At 43.2% G+C, this 17,749-nt stretch overlaps 1 protein-coding gene across 1 annotated transcript in view; it reads right to left on the bottom strand.

The window, feature by feature from the left end:
- Positions 1-1,637: 1,637 nt before the first annotated feature.
- The window catches only part of ONECUT1 (one cut homeobox 1), a 33,126-nt gene continuing 17,014 nt past the window's right edge, over positions 1,638-17,749 (bottom strand). Inside the window, exon 2 of the mRNA XM_003266943.2 lies at positions 1,638-2,324. Within this exon, the coding sequence (XP_003266991.1) occupies positions 2,032-2,324 (293 nt within the window). The 3' untranslated portion in view covers positions 1,638-2,031. The remainder of the gene's footprint in view (positions 2,325-17,749) is intronic.

The following is a 17,749-nucleotide window of genomic DNA, read 5'->3' as shown; positions in this document are numbered from 1 at the left end:
TCTAGTTGCCTGCCTGTTACAGACCTGGACAAGGTGCTGAGATTTGATGCTAAGGAGTTATGTTTTGTATCAAGATGGTTCAGTTTTATTCTTTGGCATTTTTAATGAATCTCAATAAAACAACTTATCATTAGGATAACATTTAATTTTATAGTTCTAAGTAGGGGAGGTAATTAACTAACAGTATCCAATTCTTTACCTAATGGCATAATAGGCATCCGCTTAGATAAGTTATAGTCCAACTGAATTCAGAGAGAATTTTCCTGGGAATCAAGTGATTCACTGGGGTACCACTAATACAACTTCATTTTTTTTTTTGGCTTTGATTTCTACAGCTCTGGTTAAGTGATTTGGAAAAATAGAAATTTAAAATTTTGTATTTGTAAGCTCAGGTCTAGTTTTTAATCTGTCCCTATTAGAGAGCAAAATGTATATTATAAAATTTCCAGCTTAATGCAGTAGCAAGAAAGAATGCAGAATGCTTTGGAGGCTATTCTTAGTTCCATAAATTGATTAATACCAATAGATCAAAAGTCTTGTCGTCCACCAGAACACTGGCTTTTTTCTATGCAGTTCCACCAATTCCACCATTTCTCAGTTGCACCTGCTGTTTTATTGATGTCGAAGTCATAAAATCTCTGGGATTGGCAATAAGTTAGTTCAATTACTTTTTAGGATAGTTACAAGTACTGAATAGTTCATTTGAATAATAATGTTGTTTTTTTCACTTTATTTGTATTTGTGAAGTATTTAAAAGAGGTTTTTGGTGTCAAATGCATAAAGCAAATATAAGTCAATTAATCTAAGGATAGTTCTTTATTTAGTGACCTTTTACTAAAAAGCATTACTTTGAACAAATTTTCTAATTAAGTTACCCTCCCTGTTAAACTTGTTTTCTAGTGTAAAAATGGGGTATTACTTTGGAAAGATCCTCAGGTTTTCTCAGCTAGGAACGGATTATGGAATCATGTCTATCTCTCTACTTAAGTGACATTTATGGATCCTGAAAAGGAGTGTGCCATCTGGATATACACATGTACTGCATCGACCTCTCTGCCATGATATTAATTGCTTCCCTGAAGCTACATTCTTTCTTGCCAGTTCTGAAAACTCATATTTCAAATGCTTCAAGAGTCATAAATAATAGTCATGATTCTATGTGGCATGTGTATTACAGCTAGATCAGTTCATACGTATAACTTTACATAGTATCTTGTGTAAAAATAGCTTTGGTTATTAAAATCATTGCAATAAAATACCTGCACTATAATATTAAGTGTGTTCTTTGGTACCTAGGTGATTTTTTTAATGGATGGACTCTTGTTTCATTTCTTAAAAAATATCTGAACATTCCTTAACAAACAAAGAGAATGCACTGGTTTAGGTGTCATTCAAATTTTCTTTGCTGGGTTTGAATCTGCATTTAGGTTGCAGGCCTGGCAGGTTCAAACGCTAGGCTAGACGAGCAAAATCACACTCCTAATCCAATGAACTCAGACAACCCCATACCATGTTGGTTGCACTCCTCTAGCACAACCATTTCTGAAGACCAGCTCTGCCTAAGTCTCTAACCACTGGTGGTGGTGGTTGTGTGTGTGTGTGCATGCACACACACATTTGCACACACACCCACACACAGTACTGAGACACCATACACCTTCGTGGCATGGTAGAACAGATGAGAAAGTTCGATCTTAAAAGATGTCCGCTCAATGGCTCAAAATCGCTATGCTCCAAACCACTAAACAGCCAAGCACAGCGAGGATGGTCATGGATTGAAGGTGTGAGATACAGTGGTGTTTTCCTGCTCATCACTTGTCTTGCCAAGTCGCCACCCTGCTGAACTGTGTGTCTCCAAACAAAGTCAGAATGCAAGTGAGCTGAGTCTTTGGTTTCTTTGGACTATAAATAACACTTTTTTTTTCTTCAAATATTTCTAAGTATAAACCTGCTATCTTGAGGTCCTGGTCTTTTAAAAATTTTTTTTAATTTAAAGCTTTTCCACCGAGGTTTTAGTTTGTGGTTCTTCCTTCATGCTTTGGTACAAGTGCTTGAAGAAGAAGATGAGTTGCCTGAATTGGAGCTGCCCTCATCCTGCCACTTGTCCAGACTCCTCCTTCTTGCGTTCATGAAGAAGTTGCTGACAGTGCTCAGCTCCAACCCCAGCTGCTGGGAAATGGTGATTTGCAATTCTTTGGATGGACGCTTATTTTCCTTGAATATTGCATGTAGAGTTCGACGCTGGACGTCTGTGAAGACCAACCTGGGCTTTTTGGGTGTGTTGCCTCTGTCTTTCCCATGTTCTTGTTCTTTCCTTTTGCATGCTGTGAAGAAACACAGAAGATGTTAGAACAAATGGTCTAGGGGAGAATCAAGAGCAGAAAGACAGAGCTCATAAAATTTGTTAGCCATTCGTCATGGCCTGCTTTCTATTTGCTGACCTCTGCTTTAAGCACCATTGGGGGCTGGGAGGAAAGTGTAATAAAAGAATGGAGAATTGGGATACAGGTGAAGTTCTGCGAGGCCTGGGCGTGGGTTGTGGCTTTGATGAGTATTTGCTCTTTGTCCTGGGTAAGTCAGTTAACTCCATCTGGTCCTCAGATTCCTCACCCGTAGAATGTAAGTTTCTGGCTAAATGAACTTATCACTTTGAACTTTTATTTCTTCATCTGCAAAATGCATATAAGAATACCTACCTTGCTGTGTTGTGGTATGAAATAGGGTACGTAAAAGTTTATGCTAACTTTACAAATGCAACGCCTTGTCAGCAAGAAGTGGTTGTAGCCCTCAAAGGGTTTATAGTCTGCTGCCAGTAGAATACTAAGAGCCTGCTCAGAGTCTAAAAACATACTAGAAAGGAATTGCATTTGTTTCCCTTCTGATCTTTTTTATTTTCCAGGAAAATCTGTATATAAGAAAGTTCAGTATATAGTTTTTTATCATGGCCATCAAACAGTCTTCTACTGATTTTCTAGTGGAACCGGGAACTGTGGAGGTGTGAACCACCCTTCCTTGACATTGAGACTAAACCTGCCAAGTTAGCCATGTTCATCTCCGGGGTCTCTCTGTGCCTCCTTTTTGCAAGCCATGCTCTTGGAGTCCCCCTCATCCCTTACCAGGTCTCCCACTGAGGGGCCCATTCCCTGCCCATGCATGTCTGGTCCTGTATTATGAAGCTGCTTTTTGGCTGCTGGAGTTACTCTAACATATCATCCCAATGCAGCCCTCAGGCCCCAGGGTTTGGCGCCAGATCAGGGTCTCTTCTGATTTTAGATGCCATAATTCTCTTTCCACCCTAATGCGTCTCACTAGTCTCCACCTGCTAAAGGACTCTCAAGGCTGCATTGGTAACAATGCACACTGCCCCTCCACCCAATCTCCACCATCAATCAATCCTCACAACCATCCACAAATAACCACACAACACAAGTAAAAATAGTGCTCTGATATGCGAATGCAGCCTTAAGAAAAGGCTCCTATGCCCTCACTGCAATCAGATTGCCGCCTCTTAGCCCCCTATGTAGGTGTTCTAGAGCAGCCACTGCCACCTTTATACCTGGCTGGCTGTACCTCTCATCCCGACCATAATGGAAGATGGACGGGGCATGCTTTGTGGTGGAGGGAGGGATTGCCACTCTTCCACATCGCATCCCTCCCATTGCTGTCCTACCTGTTGCTGCCTTCTGCTTCATGGCATGCCTCTGTGTATTCCAGGTTCTCAATTCCTTAACTGATGGTTCACCAGCTCTGGCTAGATTCAGCCTCTGTGCCCTCCTCAGCCTGCCCCTCCCTTTCATTCCCAGCTAGGTAAATCCTGGACTTCAGAGTTCCTGTAAAACTTTAGGTGTCATTGGTACAAGTTAGCTCAGCAACAGATCAGCTGCAGAGCTCATAGGATGAAAGCTGCAGAGGCCTCAAGGCTTTAGAGTCCAATCCAGAGGGCTCCGATTTTTTAAAACAATATGCTACTTAGTAAAAAAAGTTCTAAGTGTATATTCTCTATTTATAAATCATATACATGTGTTAGTATACTACTATATTGTGCACATTATGAAACATACACAATACAAAAACATTTTTTTTGAGACAAGATCTCACCCTGTTGCCCAGGCTGGATACAGTGGTGCAATCTTGGCTCACTGCAACCTCTGCCTCCCTGGTCTCAAGCGATCCTCTCACCTCAGCCTCTGGAGTAGCTGGCACTACATGTGCGTGCTGCCACAACCCGGCTAATTTTTTTGTATTTTTTTTTTTTTAATATAGAAATGGGGTTTCACCATGTTGCCTAGGCTGGTCTTGAGCTCCTGGGCTCAAGCAGTCTGCCCACCTTGGCCTCCCATTAGAGGAGCCACTGCCCCCAGCCCACAATACTAAAAGTTTTAAAGGGATAAAATAAAAATAAATAGACATGGAATTCTCTTCTAGAGATGCATCTGCTTGCCCAGGCTCTGGAGTGTATTCACCCTACTTACAGGGCCACTGGTCCAACCGTTAGTAAATATAAGAGTGAGAATTTCAGAATGGACATGAAGGGAGGGCTCAGTCATGAAGGAGATTTGTAGGCAAGGCAGGCCTTATGGCCTTTTGTAACATGTCCTGTAGGTCACTTGCTATGCCTCTTGCCCACCATGAGGGGCGGCATCAACCTAACGGGCAGTAGTATTAAATGCCCAACTCCCTCAGAGCCTCTAGTTATAGACATCTTGAGCCAGGTGAGAGTCTCCAAATAGAGTTCCTCCTCCCAGGGGCCTACAGCCCTCACTGGGCACCTAGATTAAGTTCCAGAAAAAAATGACTAAAGTCAACTCCAGTTAGTTTGAGTCAGCCCATGTAGACACAGCCTCATATAATACTGATGCAGATGGCTGATTCATTGACTTAAAAATGAATACAACACAGGTTTTGCTCTTAAGGATGCCAGATTTAAGCAAATAACTGCACATAAGCAATTAACTACAAGAGTATAAAAAGAGTGTACAGAGTCTACTGCTTGAAGATATTCAGGAAGGAATTATAGAGAAGGCACTTCAGATGGGCCCTAAAGGATAAATGGAGGCTTGCTAGTGAGAGGAGTGGGAAAGCTCATTCCCTGCAGAGGGAGCAGCATTGTGAAGGATTGATAAGTATTAGTAGATTGGTATTTGTGAGGCATGAGGGCATACAAGAAGCAAAGGCTGTGGGAGATGGCTTCGTGTGTAGACAGAGTTCAGATATGAATCATCTCATAGGTAAGGAGGAGGTAGGGAGAGGCATGAGTAAGGGTGTAGTGTGATTACATTTGGGCTTAGAAAAACCCCTCTGGTGGAGTTATGGAGGGAGAACTGGAAAGCAGCAAGATTAGGGACAAGAATGCTACAGTGGGTGCTGTGGTCTACTACTCAGATCCCCCTTCAGGACTGAGGCACTTGTTCCTCCAGCTGCTGGAAGGGTTGGTGACAGGTGGCTCTCAGGTGAGGTCCATTCTTGGAATTGCCCTTGGTCAAAGGTTATGCCACCCTGGGGTGGGGTGGGGGTTTGCCCACATCTAGTGGGGGTGGGTGGGAGGCTGTAGGAGATGGGGGTATGGAAGGTGGTGGTCTAGGAGAGTGGAAATGTGTTGGTTTAAGGACCCTCACCCCAACCCCTTGCATCAAGTGAGACAACTAAAGAGTCACCCGGTTCAAGAACATTCCATATAATTGGTTGAGGCTATTTTTGCCTCACTGTTGTTCGGCTCCTCCTTCCGCCCACTCTTACTTCCTTCACCACCCCCAGGGGGATTATTCTCCATAACATGCTCCCAAAACCTTTCTGAATGCACATCTCAGAAACTCAGAGTCTGTTTTGCAGAGAACCGGATCTAAAATACAAGTCAGAAAACCACTGTTGGGCCAGGCACAGTTGCTCATGCCTGTAATCCCAGCAGTTTGGGAGGTCGAAGCAGGCAGATTACTTGAGGTCAGGAGTTCGAGACCAACCTGGCCAACGTGGTGAAACCCCGTCTCTACTAAAAATACAAAATTTAGCAGGGCGTGGTGGCAGGTGCCTGTAATCCCAGCTACTCGGGAGGCTGAGGTAGGAGAATTGCTTGAACCCGGGAGGCGGAGGTTGTAGTCAGCTGATATCGCACCACTACACCCCAGCGTGGGTGATAAAGCTAGACTCTAACTCAGAAAAAGGAAAGAAAACCACTTTAATGAGGATCCAAAATTAGACAATGGCAGTTGACAATGGAGAAGAACTTCTTGGGGGGTCAAATCAAGAAGACTTATTGACTACTTGGCTAAGAATTTGTAGTCTGGAACATCTGCCAGGTTTCTGGTTGGATGATAGTAATGGGGCCATTAGGAAATGCAGATGAAGAAATGAGTTTTGTGAGGATAGTAACCACTTCTATATGGAACAAATTGCCTTGGATGTGCTTGCTGGACATTCTGTTAAAGATCTCCAATAGGTGGTTGTCCAGCAGACAGCAGGATGTATGGGAACTGGAGTTCAGGGGAGAGATCTGGGCTAGAAATATAGACTTGGAAGTCATTAGGTCTCTAGATGGTAAATTACACAGAACACTCACCCATGGGAAAGTAAATAACTGAGCATTGGGTACAGACTTGACTTATTTATCATTCAAAAGGCAGAGCTAAGGGAAATCAGAAAGAGATATTCATCTTCCATCTAGCCAGATTGTATGTTTGAATGACTTTAGTCTGGTCGTTGGCATTTGGCAGGACTGTCTGCTGAAGCTACCCCTGAGCCAGCATTTCCCAAATGGCATCAGAAGAATGATACTCTCTCAAACAGGGGTTCCTTGAAAAGATGGTTTGCAGATCAAGGATATTTAAAAAAATCTATCATATATTGCCTCTTCCTCAAGATTCATAACATATGTAAGCACAGCTAATTCTGTTTCTCAAATTTGTTTGACCCCAGAACACTTTTTGGTGGAGACTGTCCATTAATATCTTATACAATATTAATGTTGGAGAAATGCAGTTTGGAAGTTCCTGCCCTGGGACCTCAAGCACTGTAAACGTTACAATACCAGAACCTGGGAAGTGAGATTCTCTTGGAGCAGGGACCCTGGCTGACTTGCTCTATATCTCCAGGACACCCTGGCCTAGTGGCTGGTTGTAAGGGCAGATCAGTATCCATGTGGATATGGGGCAGGGGTATGTCTGCGAATAAGTAGATGTGATTAGATCTGGAGAAAATGCTGCCAAAGTTGGAGGTGCTGAAAAAGAAAGCAGAGATATCAGTAAAATGGAGAGTAGACTAGAGCTTATTGAGAGTCACTGATGACCAGAGGAGGCTAAGTGGAGCAACCCACAGAAACAAGTCATACTTCTAGAAGCTTTCACCAGACCATAGCTGTGAGAGCTGAAATTTCCACAGAGTTGATTTCAGAGTAGAGATTACCCATTGTAAGGTAGGAAACCCCCAGTTGGAGGTTATGAGAGTCCACATGAGTGTGCAAGATGGATAGACAGAGAGAGATAATGAAAAAGGAGTATGACAAGAAGTAGTGCTGCTTAGGGAACAGCAACACACATGTTTTATGTGAATGTAATATTTTTATGTAGGGGTACAGTTTCCATTACAAATAGAGACATACTTGTCAGTTAACTGGATTAAATGGAAGGAGATGGCCATTGTTGGTGAAAGGTAGCACCAATGATGAAGATCTGTTATGAGTCACCTCCACGAGGGTGGGCAAGCAGACAGATCTATAGGATGCACTGGCAAAGTATATCAGACAAGTGACTTTGATGTTTATGGGTGAGGTCACCCAAAGTGAGTACTATGGAGGAGGTAGAAGTAGGCATGAAAGATGGTAAAAGTCAGAGCATGACTTTGTGAGCCAAGGGAATAGAAGATTATAAAGAAAGAAAAAACAGAGCATGAGGGTGTGGGCAAAGGACAGAAGCTTCTAGTTCAGGCATGCCTGGGGACGGCTTTGCCTATAGTAGGCAAGGCAGAGCCAAGTGGGTTTCAAGAAATGTAACTTTGCAGGAGGTTGAAAGGTATTTTGTGAACAATGAGTTGTGAGATCAAGTTGGTTTGGGAAATGCTGAATTAATTACTGATTAACCAAACTTCTTTAATGCAGGACTTTTCAGAGCTTTAATATGTTACTGAGCATCAACACTTTCTAGCTTATAGGCTTTCCCAAACTTATTTGATCAAAGAATTCTTTATTCAGGGAATTTCTCTTAGGAATGGTGTTCCTTAGAACAGTTTCTCAGAGTGTGGTTGGCAGACCTGTGCTGGTCTGTGAACCATTACTGACCTGCAACAAGATCAGCACAAAAAATTGAGAATAAGCAATTAGAAATGTTTATGGCAGTTTGACATTGCTGCAACGTTCAAATGTGTGATTATTTTTCTAGTAATATATTTTTATTGTATTATCAAAATTATTCATTCAGGACAGATGGAAGTTAGAAACAAACCAATAAACTAGTCCTTCACTACCCAGAGTTTAAGAAGCCCTGTCTTAGAACACGCTTTCTAAAACACAGTATATAGTAACATCTTAGGATCAGTTGTCACTCAAGCATTTGTATACCAACTTATATCCATTTTCCTGATTTAATGATACAAAGGACTTTAGAACGTATAAAGTGCTGATTGAATTATGCAAAAGTCTGCCAAGAATTTGTCTGGGAATATGTGGGCACACATATATTGGCCTGGGAGGCATTAATAAAGCCAGATGAACTTATGATACAACTTCTTAAATGAGCCTGGACTCAGAAGACACAAGCTCTGGCCCAGCTCCGTGGATATGCCCCTGCAAATACCATCAACATTATGAATTTGGGGATTATGTTTCCAACACAGGAAATTTGGGGGACACATTCAAACCATAGCAAATATATTATCTTACTAATTCTTAGTACCATTTTGTGAGGTGAGAGAAGCCATCGTATTCCATTTTGCAGCTGGGGACACTAAGCTCAAAGAAGGTGAAGGACTTGGTCAAGATCACACATCTATCAGTGGCCACAGAGCTGGGCTTGAGCTGTGTGCTGGCAGCTTATCCACTCATACGTGGCTTGCTCTCTGTGAGTCCTTAGACTCCAGCCAAGTATTTTCTCCCTCGAAATAGCTGCCCTAGAGTGTGTTGTCCTAACATCATCGCAGAGAAAATGGGCTAGAGAGCAGTAAAGGGGAAAGGCTGAGATGTCCAGGACGCCATGAAACTGCCTTGACATCTAAAGACAGCTTGGCATTTTCGTAAGGGCCTGCTGGAGATGCAGCATCTTCACCCTAAAGGCTGATGTAGATGCTGAAAACTGCAACCCCTCAGCAGCCTGCAGGGCCAGGTGTTCTCACACAGGTAAGTCTGTGATGTCCAAGTCATGCATGGAGGTTCTGGCTTGGATTTAGAAGAGAAATGTCCAGGCAGCCCTCAGCCCGTTTGCTGCTCCAATGCCTCTGGGTCAGATGGGGGTGCACCGGTAAGGCAAGACACATCCTGAAGTTCTCAAGAGCCAGCCCAGGGCTGCTACCCAGATTCCTGATGGGCTTGGCCATGGCATCCCTGCAAACCCTGCTCAGGAGAACTTGGGGCTTCAGGGGTAGGGAACAAAAATATCAAAAAGCATGTGGGCCAGAATATGAAAATCCACAGGGATAGAAAGCAGGCTGGTGGTTACTTATGGCTGAAGGGGTGGTGGTGGGAAATGGGAGTGACTAATAGGTATGGTTCTTCTTTTTTGGGGAGGTGATGAAAATGTTCTAAAATTGACTGTGGTTGCAAAGCTCTGTGACTAACTGGATGATTTTAAATGGGTGAATTCTATGGTATGTGAATTACATCTCTATCAAGCTGTAAGAGCAGCAGCAGCCAGCCATGCACACAGGGTGAGCCCTCTGCTCTCACCCCTACCTGCCACTGAGAGAGACCCTTTTCTGGGCTGTGGCAAAGGACAAGAGGTAGTCGGCTGTTCATGTGCATTGAGCCCCGAAGACCCTCTCTTGTCAGCTGAAGCTGTTTTTCAAAGTAAACTCTTAGAGACAATATATGTGGACGAGCGAGCACACAAATAAACAGGTTTCAGTAAAATGCAGTGGGGATAGGGAGAGACACATGAAGGGGAAACTATGCAAGTAAACGTGGCGGGACTGTTCCTGAGCCTGTATTCCAGGCCAGTACCTACACTGTGGACATTAAAGAGCCATTGGATTCACCGAGACCGTCAGGATTAGAGCTCAGACTCCAGGAGTCCTAGGTCAGAATGTTATCTGCCTTTCCTTGAGTGATCTTACTGTGCGGTGTATATTTTTATAAGCTGTGTCCCCAGTTGTTTGGGTGACAAAGGAGCTCTTAAGTGGCAAATTCAGAGGGCACAGCCCAGTGTGCCATTTGAAAAGCAACACCAGTGAGCTCTAACTGATACGGCCAAGGACAGCCTTTGCATGGGAAGCAAAGTCCTGCACAGATTGTCTGGAAACTGATGGCCAGTGGAGGGAGGTGGAGCCCAAACAACCTACTGGACACGAGCTGTGTTTGCTGTGTCTCTGTTAGTAGCCAGAGCAACTATGGAAACTCTTTTGGTCGCACACATGGAAAGCCTAATAAGAACATGCAAAAAGCAGACATTCCCAGTGGGGAATAATCACCATAACTCACCCTTGTGTCTTGCTTTACAGTGCTTAAAACACCTCCATAAAACCTTACTATGTGATCCCCACAAAACTCAGGTGAGGTATTCTTCCTTTTTTTTTTTTGTAGGTGAAACCCTGTCAGAGAGGTTAGGCAGCTTGCCTGTGGGCTGGTTAGTAGGGGACTTGGGCCTCCAGCTTCACTGGACCCTGGAAGCAGAGGGCAGCACCAGTGAACACATCATGGAAACTTTCCCCAGGATGGTGAAATGGGGGCAAGAGCTGAAGCAGCGTGTGAAGTGGAGCTCAGAGAACTTGCACCCAAGGTGAACAGAACAGCAGCAGTTGGTCAGCCAAGCAGCAGTCCGGGTGTCAGCCAGACCTGTCTTGATGTGGCCGAAAGGACTGCAGTTTGGCCTTCCAGGAAAGTGGGCTGGAGGGAAGTTGAGACAAAGGAGTTCTGGCAGCATAGCAGACAGCACACCTATGCTGGCCTGGGAGAGGGACTGGAATAGTCCCATGTCAGGAAGGATGCAGGGGAGCATGGGACAGCTGCCTCCTTGTGTGTATCAGCTTTGAGAAGAAGCTGAAGGAAGCAGCTCACCCAGTGGAAAAGGAAAGAGCGGGAGCAGAGGGCCTTGGCAAAGCCAGGTCGGGAAAGTCACTGGAGCCTCTCCCAGCCCCTGGTCTGCTCCTCTAGCAGAGCTGTCCAGGACAGAATCCTGCCATCCCATAGTCTGCTGCCTGGAGTCCTTCCTGAGTCAGTGAATAAAACATGGTGACAGACCTGTCTTCTCCAGGTGAAGCTCCACAGCTGCATCCCAGGAGAGATGAGAACCCTGGACAAGGTTGCCTGGGCCTGGGACGGGTGGATCGCCTGAGCTAAGCCCCATTCATGAGTCACCTTACCAGGCCTCACAATAAGGGCGTGAGGGAGATACTGTTTTTCTCTATAGTCGATGAATGAGCAGCCTGAAGCTCGGCGAGGTTAAGGGACTGGCCCAAGTCACCCCAACAGCAAAATGGTACAGCTGGGATTTGAGCCAGCACAGGGCCCCATGACAGCACTGGAGGACATCGGGAGGTGCGTCCCCCACTCCTCTGCAGGCACAGACTACGGGGAAACAGAGAACCATACCAGCTTTTGCTTTCTTTGACCCCACAAAGAGCTATTTTGGTGTGATTCTAGACTATCTCAGTTCTTCTCACCACAAGCTTTGTTTTCCCTCCCTTGTTCTGTTTTCCCTGTGATAGAGGCTAAACCTGAACTAGAAGAGTAGCTGAGAATTCTCGTTGAAAGAATGCATTTCGTACCCAATGATACTGGCATCGTCCTCTCACTGGCCATTCACGCTCATGTGCACACACTTTCCTGAGCACAGCCTCATCAGTTTTTATACTCACAGGAAGAGACACCCATCAACCTGACCCTTCCCTCCATGAAGCTCTCCCGCTGTACTGCAGCTTCGAAGGAGCTGGTGGGAAGAAAGAAGCTGCGGCCTTGAACCTGCTAGTTTGGTCAGTAGCAAAGGGCAATAGGGCTCTTTTCTGGAAGTTTGGCTCAAGAATTTTGATTTCTATCAGTATATTGAAGGGATATCTGCACTGCCATGTTCATTGCAGCAGTATTCACAATAGGCGAGATGTGGCATCAATCTAAGTGTCCATCAACAGGTGAATGGATAAAGAAAATGTGGTACATATACATATATACATATTATTCAGCCATAAAAAGAATGAAATCTTGTCATTTGCAGCAACACGGTTGGAACTGGAGGGTATTACGTTCAGTGAAATAAGCCAGGCACAGAAAGGTAAATATTGCATGTTCTCACTCACATGTAGGAGCTAAAAAAAATTGAACTCATGGAGATGGAGAGTAGAATGATGGTTACCAGAGGCTGGGAAGGGTAGTGGGGAGTGGGGGATAAAGAAGGGATGCTTAATGGATACAAAAATACAGTTAGATAGAATGCATAAGATCGAGTGTTAGGGGGCACTATAGGGCAATTACAGTTAATTATAATTTATTGTATATTTCAAAATCGCTAAAAGAGTAGAATTGGGATGTTCCTAACAGGAAGAAATGATAAATGCTTGAAGTGATGGATACCCTAGTTACCCTGATTTTATCATTACACATTTTATGCTTGTATCGAAATATCACATGTACCCCACAAACATATACAACTATTATGTATCCATAATTAAACATTAAATCTCAAAAAGGATTTTTCTAAATTCTTTTAGAATTCTAAATTCCTAAACTTCTGTTAATGGTTGATCAGTTGGAGTTTTATTACATCAGTATCCCTCACTTAAAAAAGACTCACAATAGTTTGCCTCCAATGATTGGAAATCTGTGATACAGATGCTCTAGTTACAATGATGATTCCACAAAACGGTCAAAACAAAAAGCACATCTGATGAATTACATGCTTATTTTTACCCAATACATGCCTATTGTGAATTGTAAGTCTTAGCTTATCGACCTCATTTTTCTAATTAATATATGTATATGTTACTTTATAGGATTTACAGTAATTGAGAGTTATAAAAAAGAATTTCTTCGGACGGGCGCGGTGGCTCACGCCTGTAATCCCAGCACTTTGAGAGGCCGAGGCGGGCGGATCACGAGGTCAGGAGATCGAGACCATCCTGGCTAACACAGTGAAACCCCGTCTCTACTAAAAATACAAAAAATTAGCCGGGCGTGGTGGCGGGCGCCTGTAGTCCCAGCTACTCGGGAGGCTGAGGCAGGAGAATGGCGTGAACCGCGGGGGGCGGAGCCTGCAGTGAGCCGAGATCGCGCCACTGCACTCCAGCCTGGGCAACAGCGAGACTCTGTCTCAAAAAAAAAAAGAATTTCTTTAAAAAACCTACAATCTTGAGTTTTCACTAAGTCATCAGACATTTTCTCTAATTAATTTCAAATTAGTGAAGTTTTCCTCGTTTGCTTTTTTGGAAAGTTGTCTGTAGAATCAAACTGTAAATGCTATTCTTCCAATGACATGCATTATACAATTAGTTTCACAAGGGTCTCCCAAAACCCCAAGATGAAAGCCCTTGGCGGCTGCTCTACCATGATATTCAAGGACCTTGACACCCTGACCTCAACCACGTTTCCCATGTCACCTTCTACTACTGCCCACTCAATACCAATCATTCCTGCCACACTGCTCAGAAGTCATTCCTAGATATGAACCTCCACACCCCCACTACTTTGCCCAAGATGTTTCCTACATTCAGAATGTCCTTCCTTTTCTCTTTTCCATACAAAAATCTCCCTATGCAATGAAGGCCAACCTCAAGCATCTTCTTTTCTGCTAAGCCTTCTCCATCCCCTCTCCCATCCAGGGAGAGTTGTTGTCTTTTGTGCCCACAGAGCACCTTCCCCACAATATAATTAGTTAGTTACCTACTCATCTCTCTCACACAGTCCGTAATACTAGACCATGGATTATTTCCTTGGCATACTCAGCACCCTTGTTGGAAAAGCAAGTTGGATGTGGCTCCATAGAAAATAGAGATGCAAAAGACACAAGTCTTTTAAGTTTTGAAAATGTGTACATAGAATGAAGTTCCATGAGATAGCCTTAATCCCTTTACTGGATAGTGATTTTTGCAGTAGTTTAATGGCACCATGGGGAGATTTCTGAAATGTTATATCATAAATATATGGGGATATATATGGGGAATATATGGGGATATATCTGAAATGTCACTGACAGGGAAGTCAGTGAAGGTTGGCTGAGTCCTTGGTATTGCCACCACTCCTATGACTGGGTCTGAAGTGAGCCCAGGGACAGGTAAGGAGCGGGCTGGAACAACAGAGCTGGAGGAGCAGAAGGCGCAGAGGAAATTAATTTGGGGTGGGACATTGAAATTAGTTGGGAGTAGGTAATCAGCCCCCTTTCCCAAGGTTAGGTGCCCAGGTGGGGCCACTGAGTACCAGAGGGCAGAGGTGTACTGTCAGCGTCTCTCCTTGCTAAGTCTGGGTGGTGACTGGTCCATATCTGTGTTAAATAGAGAGGAGATAAGGATCAGATTTATGGATAATGTCAGCAAATATCCAGAGAGTCTGTGTGGTAGAAATCTTAACAGTAAATTAAAGAGATGACCCCAGCAGAAAAGTCTTGAAGAAATTAAAATTCAAGGGATGAAAGACTCAAAGAATGCTTTATAAATAAGGTGAAATGATATCCCATTTTGTTTCTTTTTCTTCTGGCAACTGCCAAGCCATTGGGCTTTTTGAGTAGGACCTCTGGCTATTGTAGAGCCCTGGATCCATGGGTTAGCGTATCATTTCTTTCTCCTGGGCTTCAGGGCTGGCCTGCATTCTGCAACGGGAGAGACTGGAAGGACCCTCAGAAGTTCTTAGTCTTCTCTAAATGGGAACCACTGAGAAACTTTAAAAGCACTCGTGCCTGGGATCCATCTCCAGAGATACTGATTTATTCAGTCTCGCAGAGGCCTAAGCCTGGGATTTTTGAAAGCTCCCTAGGTGATTCTAATACTTAGTCAAGGCTGAGAACCACTCCTCTAAATCAGTCTTCTCAAACTTAAATCACCTGGACATCTTGTTAAGACGAAGATTCTGATTCGGCAGGCCAGGGTAGACTCTGAGATTCTGACCATCTAACAAGCTCCCAGGTGATGTCTAGCTGCTGGTCTGGGACTGAACTCTGAGTAACAAGGGCTGAGAGTCCTGAGCGTGAACTCCAATAAAGGTGTGACCCAAATACATCAACATCGCCCGGGAGCACAAAGGGGCGGCTTGTTCACAATGCACATTTTGGAACCTCATCCTATACCTACTGTCTCTGAGAGTGAGATTCACAAGCACATATTTTGTTTTTTAATTAATTTTTTAACGTGGAAAAAAAGAACTTTAATATGGCTTAAAAATACCACAAATCAAATCCAAAGACAAAAATTGAGAAGCAGTTGTAAAATACACAATAATTTCTTTATACAAATCACTCAGAAATAAAAGAACATCCAGGGCAAAGGATATAAAATCTCTGTCAGTTTATGAGAGAGAACATTTATTTTAATTTTTTGTCTATGAGATTGGCAAAGATTTAAAACCTTACTAATCCTCAATGTTGACAAAAATAAGGAGCAATAGGCACTTTTGATGGGAACATCAATTGGAACAACTTTTCTGAAAGATGGTCTGCATTTATATCAATATTAAAATATATTTACTTTGATCAAGTAATTAACCCTTCTAGGAATTTATTCTAAGGCTATATTCAGGCAAGTGCTCAAAAATATAAGTACACATATTTATCATAGATCCTTTTATAGTAGTGAAAACTATAGGGAGTTAATCAATGAATTATGGTAAATTTGTGTTGCAAAGACTTGCTTACCTATGACTATATCCCCAGAATCTGGCTCGGTGCTTGGTTTATAGATGAACATTTATTGAATAAATGAACAAATAAATATAGTAGAAAATTCTATAGCCATTAAGAATGATGATGTAGATGTATATTTATTGCAGTGGAAAACTATTCATCCGATCTTACAAAAAGGACAAGCAGATGACAAAACTACAAAGATAGAATCATCTCATTTTTGTATAAAAAGCAAGTGTGTGTGTGTGTGTGTGTGTGTGTGTGTGTGTGTAGCTATGGAAAAAAGTTTAGAAGAATGTATACCAAAATATAAATTGTGGTTCTTCCTAAATGGTGAGATTATAGATGTTGTTTGGATTCTTATTTATGCCTTTAAGTAATGTCTGTTTTTTTTTTTACAATTAGCATGTATTAACAGATGTAATTTTGATAATCACTAAATTTTTTTTTTCATTTTTGTTCCATAGGTTATTGAGGTACAGGTGGTGTTTGGTTACATGAGTAAGTTCTTTAGTGGTGATTTGTGAGATTTTGGTGCACCCATCACAAGCAGATATTTTAAACAAGCTTCCCAGTAATTTGGATGCCCAATAAATTGGAGAGCCACTTCCTCCTAGGACAGTATTTTAGATCTTTCCAAGCTCAAGATAATTACTCCATACTTTGGCAAAAACACAGGCTGACTACATCAGAATTTTAGGAGTGGCCTGGGAATCTGTGCTTTGAGAAGAATACCAGGTAATTTCTGTGATTTCAGGTCCAGAAGAGCCTGCTTTGTGGGATCTTTCTGTGGGACTGGGCCCAGGTAACCCTCCTCTCTCCCTACAGTGAAACTGTACTTGTAAAACCCAGCTGCATTGATTGTCATAGACAGCCTGGCAGAGGAAAAAAAAAGTGAGATGTGGCCGGGTGCAGTGGCTCATGCCTGTAATCCCAGCACTTTGGGAGGCCGAGGCGGGCGGATCATGAGGTCAGGAGATCGAGACCATCCTGGCTAACACAGTGAAACCCCGTCTCTACTAAAAATACAAAAAATTAGCCAGGCATGGTGGCACACAGCTGTAGTCCCAGCTACTTGGGAGGCTGAGGCAGGAGAATCGATTGAACCTGGGAGGCAGAGGTTGCAGTGAGCCAAGATCGCGCCACTGCACTCCAGCCTGGGGGACAGAGCGAGACTCCATCTTAAAAAAAAAAAAAAAAAAAGTGAGATGTGTGTGAAGTGTCCACAGAGTTCATTGCTGGAGGCAGAGGGTTTTGTTCTGTGATTACGATGAAAGAGGAAGTTGGGTGAGAATGGAGGAAAAGATCAGAGTAATGGCTGTGAGCTTTTTAGCACTAATTGACAGGGCCTCCTTCATCTTGACTTGTCCGAATTTACTGCCAAGTGCCTAACATGGAAGGGAGGGAGCTGTGGGACTGAAGGGCATCCCTGTGGGCAAGTAAGGGTATCTCATGCCCAGAAAGAGGAAGAACAAGGTTTCTGTGCCACCCCTTATTATCCACCGGGCTGGCTCCAAGAGATGAACTAAAGAACTGGAGGGTTTTTGTTGTTTTTGTTTTAATTTCTGCAGCTCCACACCCATGCTGTGACAGGACCCCTATTAGTTTGCACTAGGCTTGTTTTAGGGTTGTTACATTTAGCGGATGTTTAAAGTGTTATTTTACATAATAACACGTGGCATGAGTGCACACACACATACACATATAACAAACCCAAGCTGCATATTTTGGGGTGTGCTTATCAAGCTGTAACATGCATTAGAATCACTGCCAGGGCTTGTTAAAACGTTAACAAG

The sequence above is a fragment of the Nomascus leucogenys genome, chromosome 6 (assembly GCF_006542625.1).
Source record: "Nomascus leucogenys isolate Asia chromosome 6, Asia_NLE_v1, whole genome shotgun sequence".
NCBI lineage: Eukaryota > Metazoa > Chordata > Mammalia > Primates > Hylobatidae > Nomascus > Nomascus leucogenys.
This window is presented reverse-complemented; position numbering and strand designations above follow the sequence as displayed.